Here is a 13,316-nt window from a genome sequence, read left to right as displayed (position 1 = left end):
CTGTAGGCTGTCTTTAGACTTTTTTCCAATGAAGAATCAGTCTTTCCTTGCCCCTCCAGAACAAAGTGACCCAGTTGCTTCATCTATCTGGCTATAGCATAGACAGACTTCTCTCCTTTCAGTTACAGGCTTTTGCATATGCTGCAGTTATTCTCCCTCTGCAGTTGCGTAGTCAAACTTTCTAGACATATGTAAGAATTGGGAGGAGGGAAATATACAAATATAGGTATTTATTCCACCTTCTCAATTTCAAAACAAACAAAAATGTTGTTTCCCTTGCAAACCTTGGTTTCCCAGTGTTTGCTGACAAAAGTTCATTTCCAATTTATATCAGTAGAGTGGATTTTTTTTTTTCTTGATTTGTCTCTGTGGACATTTTCCTAAGAAAATTAAAGTTTAACTGAAGTCTACACAGCACTGTTCTGATACTGCCAAGTTTGTGTTTGGCTGTCTGACCCAGCATTCATGTTGCAGGAAAGCTCCTCCTACTGATATTAGCAGGTTTTACATTAAAAAAAAAAAATTCTCAAAATAATAAGATCCACTTTTTCAGACGAGAAATAAAAATAACTGCATATTTTGATGCTAATATAAGAGTAAATCATTAAAAGAAAAGTAATGTTATCAAATACATTTATATTTGCAATATATTATTAAGTTATTTTTACATAGTGCTGAACTGCTGGCGTTCAGTAACCATATCATATGAGTAACAGGAACAGTCTGTCAGCTGTACATTGCTACTTTGGAAAACCAGCACGTAATAGAATGGCTGTCATTCACAGGAAGATTTTTAATTAAAATCAAGCTTAAGAACAATTTCATCTCAACTGTTCTTTTCTACCTGATGCCTTTGTGGATGCCAATACCACCCAGTCGCCCTCTACAGGAGTCACTGCTTCTGGAGGTGGTAGAGTTTCCCCTTCAGACTTCTCGGGCACCTGTCCACCAAGGAAACTGATCTGCTCCAGCAATGGAAACAGCACATTTATTCCACCAATGCAGTTGATCATATCCTAAATCAAGAGAAATGGGAGAAAAAGGTCACTATAAATAAAACCCTCTGAACTATGTAACCAAAATCCACTCTACATACAAGGAACCTTATGAACTCACAAATCAGACTATTTCATATCACTTTGAAACTAGTTTATAATACTGAATTTAACAAGAGAATTGCTGTAGTTTTAGGTGCTGTAGTTACACATGCCTGCTCTTGCTCTCAAAGTGTATTTTTGCATTTCCTTCCACCTCCCCTCAACAACGTGGGAACCTGAAGGATACAACTATTGGACAGAATCTATTAAAATCTATTAAAATCTATTAAAAATATTTCAAAAACAGAGAGAAACATATTTTTCTGTTACCTAAGTTACTTGCAGCAAGCAGGAAGGAAACTATATATCTGTGTTTTAATCCTATTCCTGCAAGATTTCAATTTCAGACTATTTAAAAAAAATCGAGTTTGATTTTTTTTAAAGTAACTTCACATTACCTCAATTCTAATCCTCGTTTTTAGAATTCAAGTCTCCTAAGATACATTTTATTTTCCTTCCTCTCAAACAGGGGTAGCACAACACCTCCAATAAAGTTCCTTGTGTTAAGGTATAATATATTCAAATCACAAGATTCCCAGAAGTGATTCCAAATGTCACTTTAAAAAAATCTGAGTCTCAGATAGTAACCAGAAAGCTAGCCAGAGATACCTGTTCACCTGCCCAGCTTAGTTCGGTGAAAACTATTGTTACCTAAAAGTTTTAAAAAACAAATAAAAACAATATTCTGTAAGCCAGTCTATTAATGCAGGATATCACTCTCCCTTCCTGGAAATGTTGGAGAGAAGTGGAGGAAACCATTCTTTTTACCTCCATCATGTTCCAGTTTTTCAATTGTTACTGTATTACATATGTCTTTATGATGTTCCTTCCCAGTCCAGGTATCCTCGTGTTTATTAAGGTGAATTTAATTATAATTGAACAGAAAATAAGGAAGTTTTTTTAAAAAAATTGCAAAATTTATCTCATGGATGAAGCTTTTTAGTTAGCTGGGCAAAACAATAACCACGACATTTTTGAAAATTGAAAAAACAGAATTTCTTTGAACCTAAAGCCAGCAGTAGTTTTAACTCCTTTCAGGCTGTAGCTATCTCCTTATGAGCTCCTCCTGATCAGTGTCACATTTTATCCCTTCTCAAGAGGGTGCCAAATCCCATCGTGTTTGTTAATGAAGTCAAACTATTTTTCTAAGACTTGTACTCTCAATATGCTTTCCCATGAAGTTAGAGATATGAACCATCCTCACCCACCCCTCTTCCCACTACTGGGGATAAGGGCAACAAATTACATTTTCTGCAAAGTATTAAGAGAAGTTAACTAGCAGGCGTATTTGAATTTTCTTAACATTAATCTCCACTAGTTAGAGCATATGCACAGCATTCATACATTTACCTTCATTTACCTTTACTTTTGTTGTAAGAAAAGATCATGTACAGAACAGAATTGAATATAATCCATCTAAATTAAAATACCCTTTATCATGTCAGTGTTTCTAGATCAAGCTCCTTTGCTGAAAATAAGTCGACTTTCTCACTGACATTGAGAAGCCTGACTTGAATTTTTTATGTTAATATGTGCTTGTGATTTTGGAACTAATAAGCAAACAGGCAGAGGAAATATTTATTAAGCTGGGGTGCACTTCACAGCAAGTTTTACGTCTATAGTATAACGTCAGACCTGAACTGTCAGTCTTAGAAAAGAGCTGATCAGCCAGAAGAACATATGGATCCCCCTAAGTGTTGAGTAAGAAGGAAGAGAACAAACAAACGAAGAAAAAATACAGATAGGACAGTTTTGCTATAATAGAATGTTTGAGCAAGGGACTAGAAACTGATTTAGCCAGAAAATGTAAAATTTTAATCACCAATACTAAAGAAACAGTAGTACTGTTATAAATGCTGGCAAAAGTTAAACGAAGATGATTTGCATGGCCCGTATGAATCAGATAACCCCATTAAGAGCAGCAACCCTTGTAAATTCTCATTAAAGGTAATGCAACACTACTCCAGCTACAGCATTAACCCATTAATTGTCATTACAAAACCTGTCTGTATCAGTTAAATGTCATTAGCAATATGACAATAACCTCTAGCATTCCAAAAGGTAGGTGAACATGTATGGCTACTATCACATTTCCATCAGGCTTTGCCAGCTCAGTATGCATTTACCTTGATGTCCCAGTTCACTACTTTGTTTCCAGTTAGTCTTCCATGTAAGAGATTAGCAGACAGGTCAAGACAAATTGGATTTCTGCAGGCCTGTTAAACAAATTAAAAGGCTACAGTATTATTTAAGAAACAAGGTGCAGATGCTTCAACATCAAATAAGGTTTCTAAATGACGTATGTTTCAGAAAGTTTGTGCCATTGTGTTGGTAGTATTTAAACAATTTAGGACCCCTGGAATATAATTTATGTTACCTTAGATTTGACGTTAGCAATTGCACAAGATAATTTTGTCCTTTTGCCAAATAAAAATAACACTTTAATAGGTTACCCTGCACAACAGTTTAAAAAAGCTCTCACTGCTCTTCATCTTTCCTTAACCACAGCATAAAAATGGTATATTCACTTGTTCTAATGAAACAGCAATAGCAAAACAAAAAGGAACATCTAGAACAAGTTTGAAAATTATTGCAGGTTATGTAAACAAAGTAAAACTACATATTATTTCATACCTTTGGTGTGTAATGAAGCAACACCTTACTGGGGAGGTCTGCTACTTCAGACTCTTGAGATTTCCATGGAGTTAAGCAGTTTGGACCTATAAAATAAATGTACATAATTATTAGTTTTCATTTTTAAGAAGTCACTGGATATTAATGTTGATATTCACAAATTTTATACTACTATTCTTTGGTTGGACACCCCAAAACACACTTATTTGAGACATGCTTTGAAGTAATCTTTTGACCTAAGTCATCCATTCAATACAGTCTTCTTAAAATGAAATACATATTCTTGGTAAAATGCTAAATAAAATGCTATTTAAAGATATTTTAGTCTGTATAAACAGCTATGGTTCTGTCTTTAAAAACACCTGTCTCCTGATACTTGCCACCAATCCATTTGTCATCAAGCCCAAATGACCAGACAGTGAGTAATCTTCAAGACATCTTTGTTTAGTAACAGAAAATAATTCCTTTAAATGGAAGTACTTCCATGCTTATCTCTAACAACTGCAGGTCATTATGGAACTTACTACCTTAACACCTTAAACCATAAGACATAGCTTACCAGAAAAAAAAAATATATATATATATTTTAAATCACCCCTAAATTGATTGATTTTTGTGGAAAAATCCTCAAGCATACATCACCTCAATGGCTTATCAACAGCAGCAAAATTTTAAATCATTTCAACTGTAAGCACACATGTAGGCAAACAGTAGGAAAAATTAAGAACTTAACAGTGAAAATATTACATAAAATTTTAATTTTGGCAGGTTTGTGCATATAAATAGATGAGCTTAAGTAAACCTAACATTTCAAATAAAACTAAAAATACTTAGAATTCCATTTTGAGCTTTATTGTAAGTCCCTCTTAGCAAACCCATTTAGGTTAGCTCTGCAATTCTTCTGGATTTTCACTTCATCATTATGTGTATGTATAGAGCAAAACTCAGTGGAGTACTTCCATAACTCATCCATTTTGTTCCACAAAACCAGTACAATCACTGCTTACCTGCTAAATACAACGCTTTCACCTGAGAGGGTTGCAGTGCTTCATGAAAGATGATAACTGATCCAAGGTGTCCCTCCAAAGATGTTGGACATCCCCATTCACTATCCTGAGTCCCTGCTGAGATCATCTTGGTGATCAGCTCCGGTTTTGCAAGCATTCCACCCCAACTTCCTGGAGACAGAATGCCCCCAAGTGATGTACGATGGGGCATGATAGGGGAGGAAAAAGGTGGGTCTGGTATCTGAGATGGAGGAGGAGTCGTTGTTCTTTGGCCAGCTGAACCAATGCAGCAAGAAGTAAAAGGCTGGACAGTCAAGCATGGGAAAAAAAAAGACACACTGTAAATCTAAGCTCCTTCTCCCCCCCACCCCATCAGTTTGCAAACCAAATCTGAAGACTCTGGCAAACCTGAACTAAATAAATTAAATCAGGAGTAGCAAGTTCTGGCATGTCCTCTAGAATCAGTAATCCAGCACAGTATGAAAAGAATGTGCACTCTCCATAACAGCAGAGAGTGCCCCTTCTACAATCAAAAGCAAATTTGGTAACCTCAGCTGTTGCGTGCCAAAAAAAGCTGGCAGCAGCAGAGCCAGGAAGGATGGTACCCTGGTAAGATACCTGGGTAGATATTTCTCTTCTGGATTATATTTGAAAATACTAGCCGCAGCATACGTGCTACTGTATTCTTCTTGTTACTCCACTCAAATAGATGCCCTCATGGGGAGGCTTACCTGCCTGACATTTAGCTACCTTACTTAATAGTGCTTCTTCTACAACTGAGCCAAAATCCAGAGTTTTATCTTGCAACGGAAATAGCATTTACTTGTTATACCATGACCATGTCCAATTTAAATGTTCACTAAATGTTTACTAAATTACTAAATGTTTACTAAGTGTTTACTAAAATTACTCACAATACTTAACAAATATCAAATGAGGACTTAGAAAAAGAGGAAAAATGGTCAGTATTGTACCCCAATTTAAAAATGATTCGTTCCACACAAAGAATGGACAATGCTTTCAAAGAAAACTGAACGTGGTATAGACTCATTTTGATGGCTTAAATGAGATTTTAGGTTAAATACATATACATTTGAAATGTTTAGATTAGCTGAATGCACACTGCTTATCCAGCTAACAAAGCAGGTGTAAGACTAGCCTGTATTATGGGGACACACAGAAAATAAAAGTAAGTATTTCTCAATGAATACTACCACACCAATCCTACTTGCAGAGGTGACTATTCATCATGAAGTATGTCAGTATGTCTGACAACTCCCCTAACATCTAAACAAGGTAAACTCTTTTTTAGTTTTGTTTTTAAACTGAGATGACTATGCAAGCATTACTTGGTTAGTTACACTTATTCACCAACTTGATAGTCTGCACACTGACCAAAATTGAACATAATAGCAATGCACTATCATAAACTCTTACTCAAATTCATTATTAAAAAGAAGCCAACTCTGTTCTCATTCCTCTATGCGAGTTCATCAGGACAGGGGTATGACACAGAAGGTGAACTTACTTCATTCATGGCAGGGAATCGAAGTGGAGCAGATATCTTCTGCTGTCCGTTGACGTAGATGTATACAAGGCTCTGACCAAATGGCCTCTTTCCAGGCATGTGAACAATAGTTATGTTGTGCTGGTTAATAAAATGAATAAGACATTATTAAAAAGTACTGCATGAAAATGACAGAATCACAGAATTGACCGTACATTATTATTTAACTTCATCTCTACTAATCTGGTGAGGAAACCATTTAAGAAACTGCTTTGGAAAATAAATCCAAAGTATAAAGAAGATACCACCAGCTGTCAACTGCTTCTATTTCCAAGTAGTTTACTTTTTAAACAGGTTTTGGGAAGAAAAGATATATAGCTCTTACATGATAATGCATATCAGTCCTTAAATATGGGAATAGAAAAAGGCAAGGCATAAACACAGTAGTGTGCACTTAGTATCACATCCAATATGCTTGTTTTAATTTAATACAAAAATGTGCACGTTAAAAAAACTCCACTAAAAAAAACCCACACCTCTATAAAAAAAACACAACACTAATCATCAGCTTATCAATAACAATGATCATAACAATATAGTTGTAATTTATCTTAATCAACTGCTAATCTACATGGAAAATGCTTGTATCGTTTGAGTTTAATTAATTACATAAGATCAAAACCAAGTATGATAAAATAGACTTTATAGACCTTTTATAAAACCACCAAAAAAAAAACAACTTGTGACTTCTGAGCTAACAGTACTGTCCTAAACAATGTTTTTCAGTATCAAATCTTACCCAGAGCGAGTCAAAAAAACAGTGGTCTGGAAGCATCACTGTCGTATATTCCCTCTTTGTGCAAACTGCAACCACCAATACCCCAGAGCACGTAATAAAGGCTTCAAAACCCATACCACTTCCCGTAAAAAAGCTATAGAAAGACAACAGAACACACAGTCAAGGACTTACTCCATCAAACCTACTGGAAGTCGCCTAACAGTATTTTCATTAGGAGAGAAGCAACTCAAGCTGTTTGTTGCTGCTCACATATTTACTATTTGACTAGTTATCACTTTTGTTCCAAAGAATAAGACACAGAACTACTACAAGGAAGGGAAGTGTTTTTTAAGGATTTTTTTTTTTCTTAACGTGATTATCTGTCAGCAAGAACCTTAATGCAAAATAAGATACATAACTATGACTACACTTATTTCACTCAGTATAATGAAGATCAGCTATCAGCAGTTATCTATAAATAAGCCCTGCAAGCACAGGCGTGTCATGAGAAATCTTTTTTTTTTTTTTTAAAGTGACAATGGAATTGTTAATATTTAACCAATATTTCTAAGACACTGGAATTTTTAATATTTCTTTGTATTAATTTCAATACAGAATATGTACATTCATTATTGCCAACGTCAATGCCCTGTAACAAAAATACATCAATATTGCCCTATAATGAAGCTACAGATTCTGTACTGAAATTATACACAGCTTCAAATATTGGGCATAATTTCATCAAAATTATACATAAAATGATAGAAAAACAGCCAGTTATTGGTATAGCATCACATAGAAAAAAAAAGCCGTAAGTAGACTTTTTTTTTTTTTTTTTTAAATTTCATAGTGTAATTCCACCATGCTTTTCGAGGACCACAGTCGATTTAAGAACTTCAGTGGCACACACTGACCAACTGGAAACAGTGTTATGACAGGTCATCAGGTGGCACCCTTCATCAGGGCTCTGCTGTATAAATACTGCTGACATTCCTATTGAACATTTGTACCCAGATAGTTAACCCACACTTAAATAAACTATCAAGAACAAACCATGCCAATGTCTATTTAAACTGATGAAGGTGCCCTTTTCGTTGCTCTCTTGTATGAAACACAGATTCCACTGTCTTCACAGAAAACAGTGGGAAGACTATTGTTTTGGGGTGTTTTGCTGTTGTTGTTTTTAAGCTACGTACCTTAAAAACATGATTCAGAGTCGTGGATAATGAAACTGCAGACAAGAACTACAGATAAGAAAGTAGTGTAATTGAGAAACTACATGCTTATTTCCTAACACAGCCTGGCTGTGGTGACGGATGATATTGCTCCCTTTCGCAAACTAACCAAACTAAGTGCTATATATTGCATACTATGAAGAAGAGATTGAATACCGCATGTAATAGGGTGCCATATGCCACAGGGAACAGATGACCTAGATTTCTGCTGCTGAAGTCATTATGATAACCGTACCTATAGAGTTGCTTCCGCTTGCCGTTTTTGTTAGTTGAGCTAGGGTCCACCTGGTCCTGGTCAAGGCAAAGCCAAGCACTGAAAGAAAATGCAGAGCCTGGCCACTTCTGAATTGATGGAACTGCAATTCCTGCCATGCTGTGATACAAGTTGAAATACTGCAAGGCACTCGCCATGCCTTGCTTGCGGGCCATTGCCAGAATGGCTCGCATCACTGGAACAACATAAGGGTGAGCCCGCCTTGGTTCCTCTGTCCTCAGGAGCCGTATTAGCTGAAGCAATTCTTCTGATCCCATTGACTGGCTCCCCAAAGAGCCCAGAAGGGCAATCAGGTTCTCTGCACAAGTACAGTGGAGCGCAGAATGGGAATTTAATGTCTCAATGATACGGATGACCATGTTCGCATTGACACATGTGGCACGACTCTGTCTGTTAATACAGCATATCCGCCTCAACCAATTTGAGATGAAAATCTGCAGGTCGTGTGACTCTAGCTCTGGAAGCCACTGGATAAGCAGCAATAATGGCTGGACATTACTAATGCCTAGTATTCCAACAGCCATGTGGTCACCTTCAACAGCCTGAAAAACAGCAGAAAAATCAGATATGAAACACCATAAAAGTAGAATTACTGCTGAAGAGACATAAGCATTTTAGACAGCATTCAAAGAAAGCATATCTCACCATATTCATGAGTTCTTCTAGTAATTCCCGTGAGGGTTGACCCAGCGATTTTAGTACCTCATATATATGCGCATAACCAATTCTCTCCTTGAAGACCTCCTGAGGATAAAAATCCAAGTCTCAATAACAAATAAAAGGGACACAAATTTTTCTTCTACTGCAACAAGTTTAATTTAACAAAATATTAGATACAAAATAATTAGAATGCAAGAATAATATTTTACAGGCTAGAAATCCTTCCATTAATAAGCCCATTTTGCTACAGAAGGATCTCACTACAGCATGCAGAAAAAGACCAAAATTACATTTTAGTAATTACTTATACAAAAATATAATTGCCTTGGTATACTCAAAATGTTAAGTCTATCACAAAATACCAATAGCCTTATTTTGTTTAACACAAACTACAGCATGAAATGGAGTGGTTATGTTGAGAATTTTAAGTATCCAGATATTTTCAGGGTAAAAGATTTTCCTAAACCAGCTTGATTAAAAATCACCCATCCTAAACATTCCAAAAATTAGAAAAGTGTTCTAGGAAAGTTTTTGTTTTGTTTTGTTTTTTGTTTTTTAAATGAGTCACTTCTATGTAAAGGAAAAAATAAATCATGCCGCAAAATCCAGAATGTAGTATTTTTATTTATTTATTTTTAACTTAGTACAAAGAAAACACCCATACAAAATGCATATTCTTCTCCCCACTGTATCCTGTACTGAAATTAAAATAGATGGATGAATGTACCAGCAGAAATGATACAATTGCTTAAGCAAATATGCAAAGATATGTATGTTGCAGTGGAAGCACAGGTAAAAAGTTTACTGACCTTTGTGAATTACAACGACTTCCCAACCCTACCATACAACTTTTACCGGGCGAGATACGAGTACTCTGAGTTATGCTTTGGAGGAGCCTAATTTACTACCTTATCATTTCTCACTCAGACTGTACTGAAAGTAGCAACCAAATCAGGTGATTTCCAGTCTTATGTTGGCCTGCACTGTGCAGTCATACCCCTTTCCCTGTGCCAGGAATCATTCAGCCACAGGGTGAATCTAACAGACTAAGCAATCTAAGAATAACTCTACTTCTCTGCAGCCTCAGCTTCTAGTCAGATTCACAAACTAACCACTGCCTATCTATTTATCAAACAACAATGAACTATGAAGGAAAGGCAGGGTAATGGTAAGACCACCATTTAGACAGCAGTATGGTCCTGGATTAAAGACACAATAAAGCTACAATACATACTCCCGCCTGAAGCTATACTCTGCAAATACTCATTAATTCTATCCCAGATATTCATGGGACAAGTAACGATGTACTCCCTTAACAACAGCTCCAAATACCATTAGTGCTCCATTCTTCCAGTTTTGATATCAAAATATCTCAGAATTCAGACATTGGAAACAAATAAAAAGATAAGGGATGCCAATCAACTGCTCCTATCTGGCAGAAATTAGCAGACACAAGTTGCTCATCTTAATTAGCAAGATTCCTTATCAAGAATTTTTCAGTAAAAATGCTAACTGGAGACAACATCAGGAGGTCTATTGCAAGTAGACCACTGCATATGTACCGTTACCTTAGCAGCTGGAGACTTGAGCATTACTGCTGTGAGGGCTTGAATGGTTGATACTGCCAAGCAGTCTAGGTGTCCCTGAAACACCTGAAAGTAGCAGGTATAGAAGTTACATACAAATGTGCAAAGACCATTCTATTCCAAAATCTATACCATGCCCTTCGGCCAGGATGAAAACCAAGAGTTTACTAACATGCTCCAAAAATCATCTCCCCACCAATAAAGATTTCGTAACGCCCACAGCCTACAAGAAAGATTGCATTAACAATAGACAATACTTCAGGAAGAAGAGAGAAGCATTCACAAAACTCATCGCACTTGAAATATTCTGATGGACAAACAGGTTCTCCTCATGCAGCTAATGGACAACCTCAAGAGGGAGGGAGGAAAACAAATTAAGAAGTTTCTTGTAAGGTGTGTGTGTGCTGCTTGACAATCCATCAGGCATGTGCATTTCATACAAAGTGTTTTATTTAACATCTAAGTCCCTATATACCAATGCAACCCACACACAAATTATAAGAAATTAGTCACACCAGCACAGTAAGGTGGCGTCCTCATCCATAACCTTATCTCATTGCTTAACATCTCCTTTTCCCATTTCAAGTTATCTTTTTTTGCTGTTAGTTTTTCCCTCTAATTTTTGTTTATGGTGGTATCTCTATGCTGGTTTTAAGGTCAAAAAAAATCAGAGCACCATCTCATGTCCATCAGTAATAAACCTAGAGCAAAACTGTGCAAACATACTCAGTTTCATTATCCCTGAAATATTAAACTGCATATCATAAATATTTTGAAAATGAAGTGTCAAGAATCAGAAGACCATTAGATGTGAAGAAACATTTACATGCAGTTAGTCTCGCACTGAGTTTCTAAGAAAGCCAAACCTATTAGTTAGAATCACAATTTGTAGATTACCACACTTTGTACTTCGCATCTTTACACATTTCATCAGAGTAAATTATTCTACTACAAAATTAATATAACAACAATTTCCATCTGGTACTTTCCACAACATTACGGGAAAATTAAAGCAACAGGCTATTCCTACCTCCCTGATTCAGCCTGTCCATTGTTTTGTGAACATCTGTTCTTGATGACAAGCACAGAATCAGGACATCAAATACAACCACTGAGATTCACAAACAAGGCCCCAGAATCCAAAACACCACAGTGCTGAGACAAAGAAGCAAAAAAGAGGAAAGGGAAGGAAAAAAATCACCAGCTTGATAGAATTTAGATTCCATTCATGTACTTCACCTTTTAAAAATGCATAACTGATGCTCAATTTATTGAAATATCTGCAATGTGAAGCAGATAAATAAAACTGAAGTTGAATTCAATCAGGAAAATTACTTTCCACAGATAGAAAATACTGATGGCTGCAGCAACATCAGGATTGCTGTAAAAGGCTTAAGGAGGATCATTAAGGTGAAGCACAGGAACCAATTTTCCTGCCGTTGTGTCTCAACCTCAACTGAAGCAAAATACAGATTAGGTAGGTACCTGGTCCTCATTCATTTCTGTCAGTAATTTGTTGGCAAGGTCTTTTTCACTCTTGTCTGCCACTTTATTGTTAGCATTTAAAAACAGCTGTTAGAAACAGAGACAAGAATAATGGAAATAATTGCATTAAACAGTTACCTCCAGCCAAACCTGTGGAGGCTGCCCTAGATTTGTGTTTAACATACAAGTGAGTTCTCACACTGGTGAGATGCAATCCTCCATTAACATTAATCTTCTGTTAATTCTTAGAACACTGAAGATTACTCTGTATTTTTGCTGGACACTTATTGCACTTTTTTTCCCCTGAATTAGATGTCAGTATGTAATCACTAAGACAAGGAAACAGACCTATCTAGAAGTTAAAAGTGGTCAACAGCTTAGCAACTGATTTCATTTACTAAATGCAACATGATGAAAATTTACTTTTAAGAAATAAAGACAAAAATGGAACATTGGCAAAGAAATGGATACAGGTGCCTCACTGTTGCCCACGTCTCATCCTATGTGAAGGCTGAAGATATCTAGACAAAATATTTAAACTGTCTAACAGTAACAGCAGTAGAATTTCTGGGGCACATAAGCCTTCAGGACAGGAAGAAGGGTAAAATATCTTCTTTTATTTTAAGAATTTGACAGGTTGTAAATAAAACATATACCTATCATGCATTTTCAGCATAAGCTGCTCTGTGTATAGCAGCTAGATTCCTCCCCTCTCCACCTGAATTCAGAAGTTTGAAACTCACTCAAGTATCTTCATAATCCATTGCAGTCACTTTGTGTGCAAATTTCAGTCATAATCTAATCAAGACTAAAATTTTTCTTCTGTTTTTACATTCTAAAGAGACATGTTAAATATTCCATGATCAAAATGATTTAAAAATCCTTTTAAAAACAAAACAAACAAAACCAATAACAACCACAAAAAAAAAATCTTTCCTTCAGTGGGTGAAAACTGAGCATTCCCCATTTTTTCCTCATACATTTCCTTCCATTGCCTATTAGGCATTCTCTCCTTCGAGGAGCAACCTAGGAAATCAGCTTCCATAAATAAGG

General features: G+C 36.1%; 1 protein-coding gene across 8 annotated transcripts in view; it reads right to left on the bottom strand.

Annotated features, from left to right (window-relative positions):
* Window positions 1-13,316, bottom strand: part of NBEAL1 (neurobeachin like 1) — an 85,070-nt gene that overhangs the window by 39,163 nt on the left and 32,591 nt on the right. For 5 of the 8 annotated variants that reach the window (XR_003498274.3, XM_021270401.4, XM_027461107.3 and 2 more), the window contains exons 11-20: window positions 12,264-12,350; window positions 10,761-10,844; window positions 9,178-9,276; window positions 8,494-9,074; window positions 7,045-7,177; window positions 6,267-6,386; window positions 4,739-5,042; window positions 3,732-3,817; window positions 3,224-3,313; window positions 845-1,016 (exon numbers count right to left, since the gene is read on the bottom strand). Coding sequence is in view for 7 of the 8 variants with exons in the window: in XM_021270401.4 (XP_021126076.3) it covers window positions 845-1,016; window positions 3,224-3,313; window positions 3,732-3,817; window positions 4,739-5,042; window positions 6,267-6,386; window positions 7,045-7,177; window positions 8,494-9,074; window positions 9,178-9,276; window positions 10,761-10,844; window positions 12,264-12,350 (1,756 nt within the window). In the remaining variant the exon portion in view is untranslated. The remainder of the gene's footprint in view (window positions 1-844; window positions 1,017-3,223; window positions 3,314-3,731; window positions 3,818-4,738; window positions 5,043-6,266; window positions 6,387-7,044; window positions 7,178-8,493; window positions 9,075-9,177; window positions 9,277-10,760; window positions 10,845-12,263; window positions 12,351-13,316) is intronic. The other 3 variants (XM_072041042.1, XM_027461109.3, XM_038182489.2) reach the window with 1 other exon arrangement.

This window comes from Anas platyrhynchos, chromosome 7, assembly GCF_047663525.1.
Source record: "Anas platyrhynchos isolate ZD024472 breed Pekin duck chromosome 7, IASCAAS_PekinDuck_T2T, whole genome shotgun sequence".
Lineage (NCBI taxonomy): Eukaryota > Metazoa > Chordata > Aves > Anseriformes > Anatidae > Anas > Anas platyrhynchos.
Note: the sequence above shows the minus strand (reverse complement) of the source record. Positions and strands in the feature narration are given on the sequence as shown.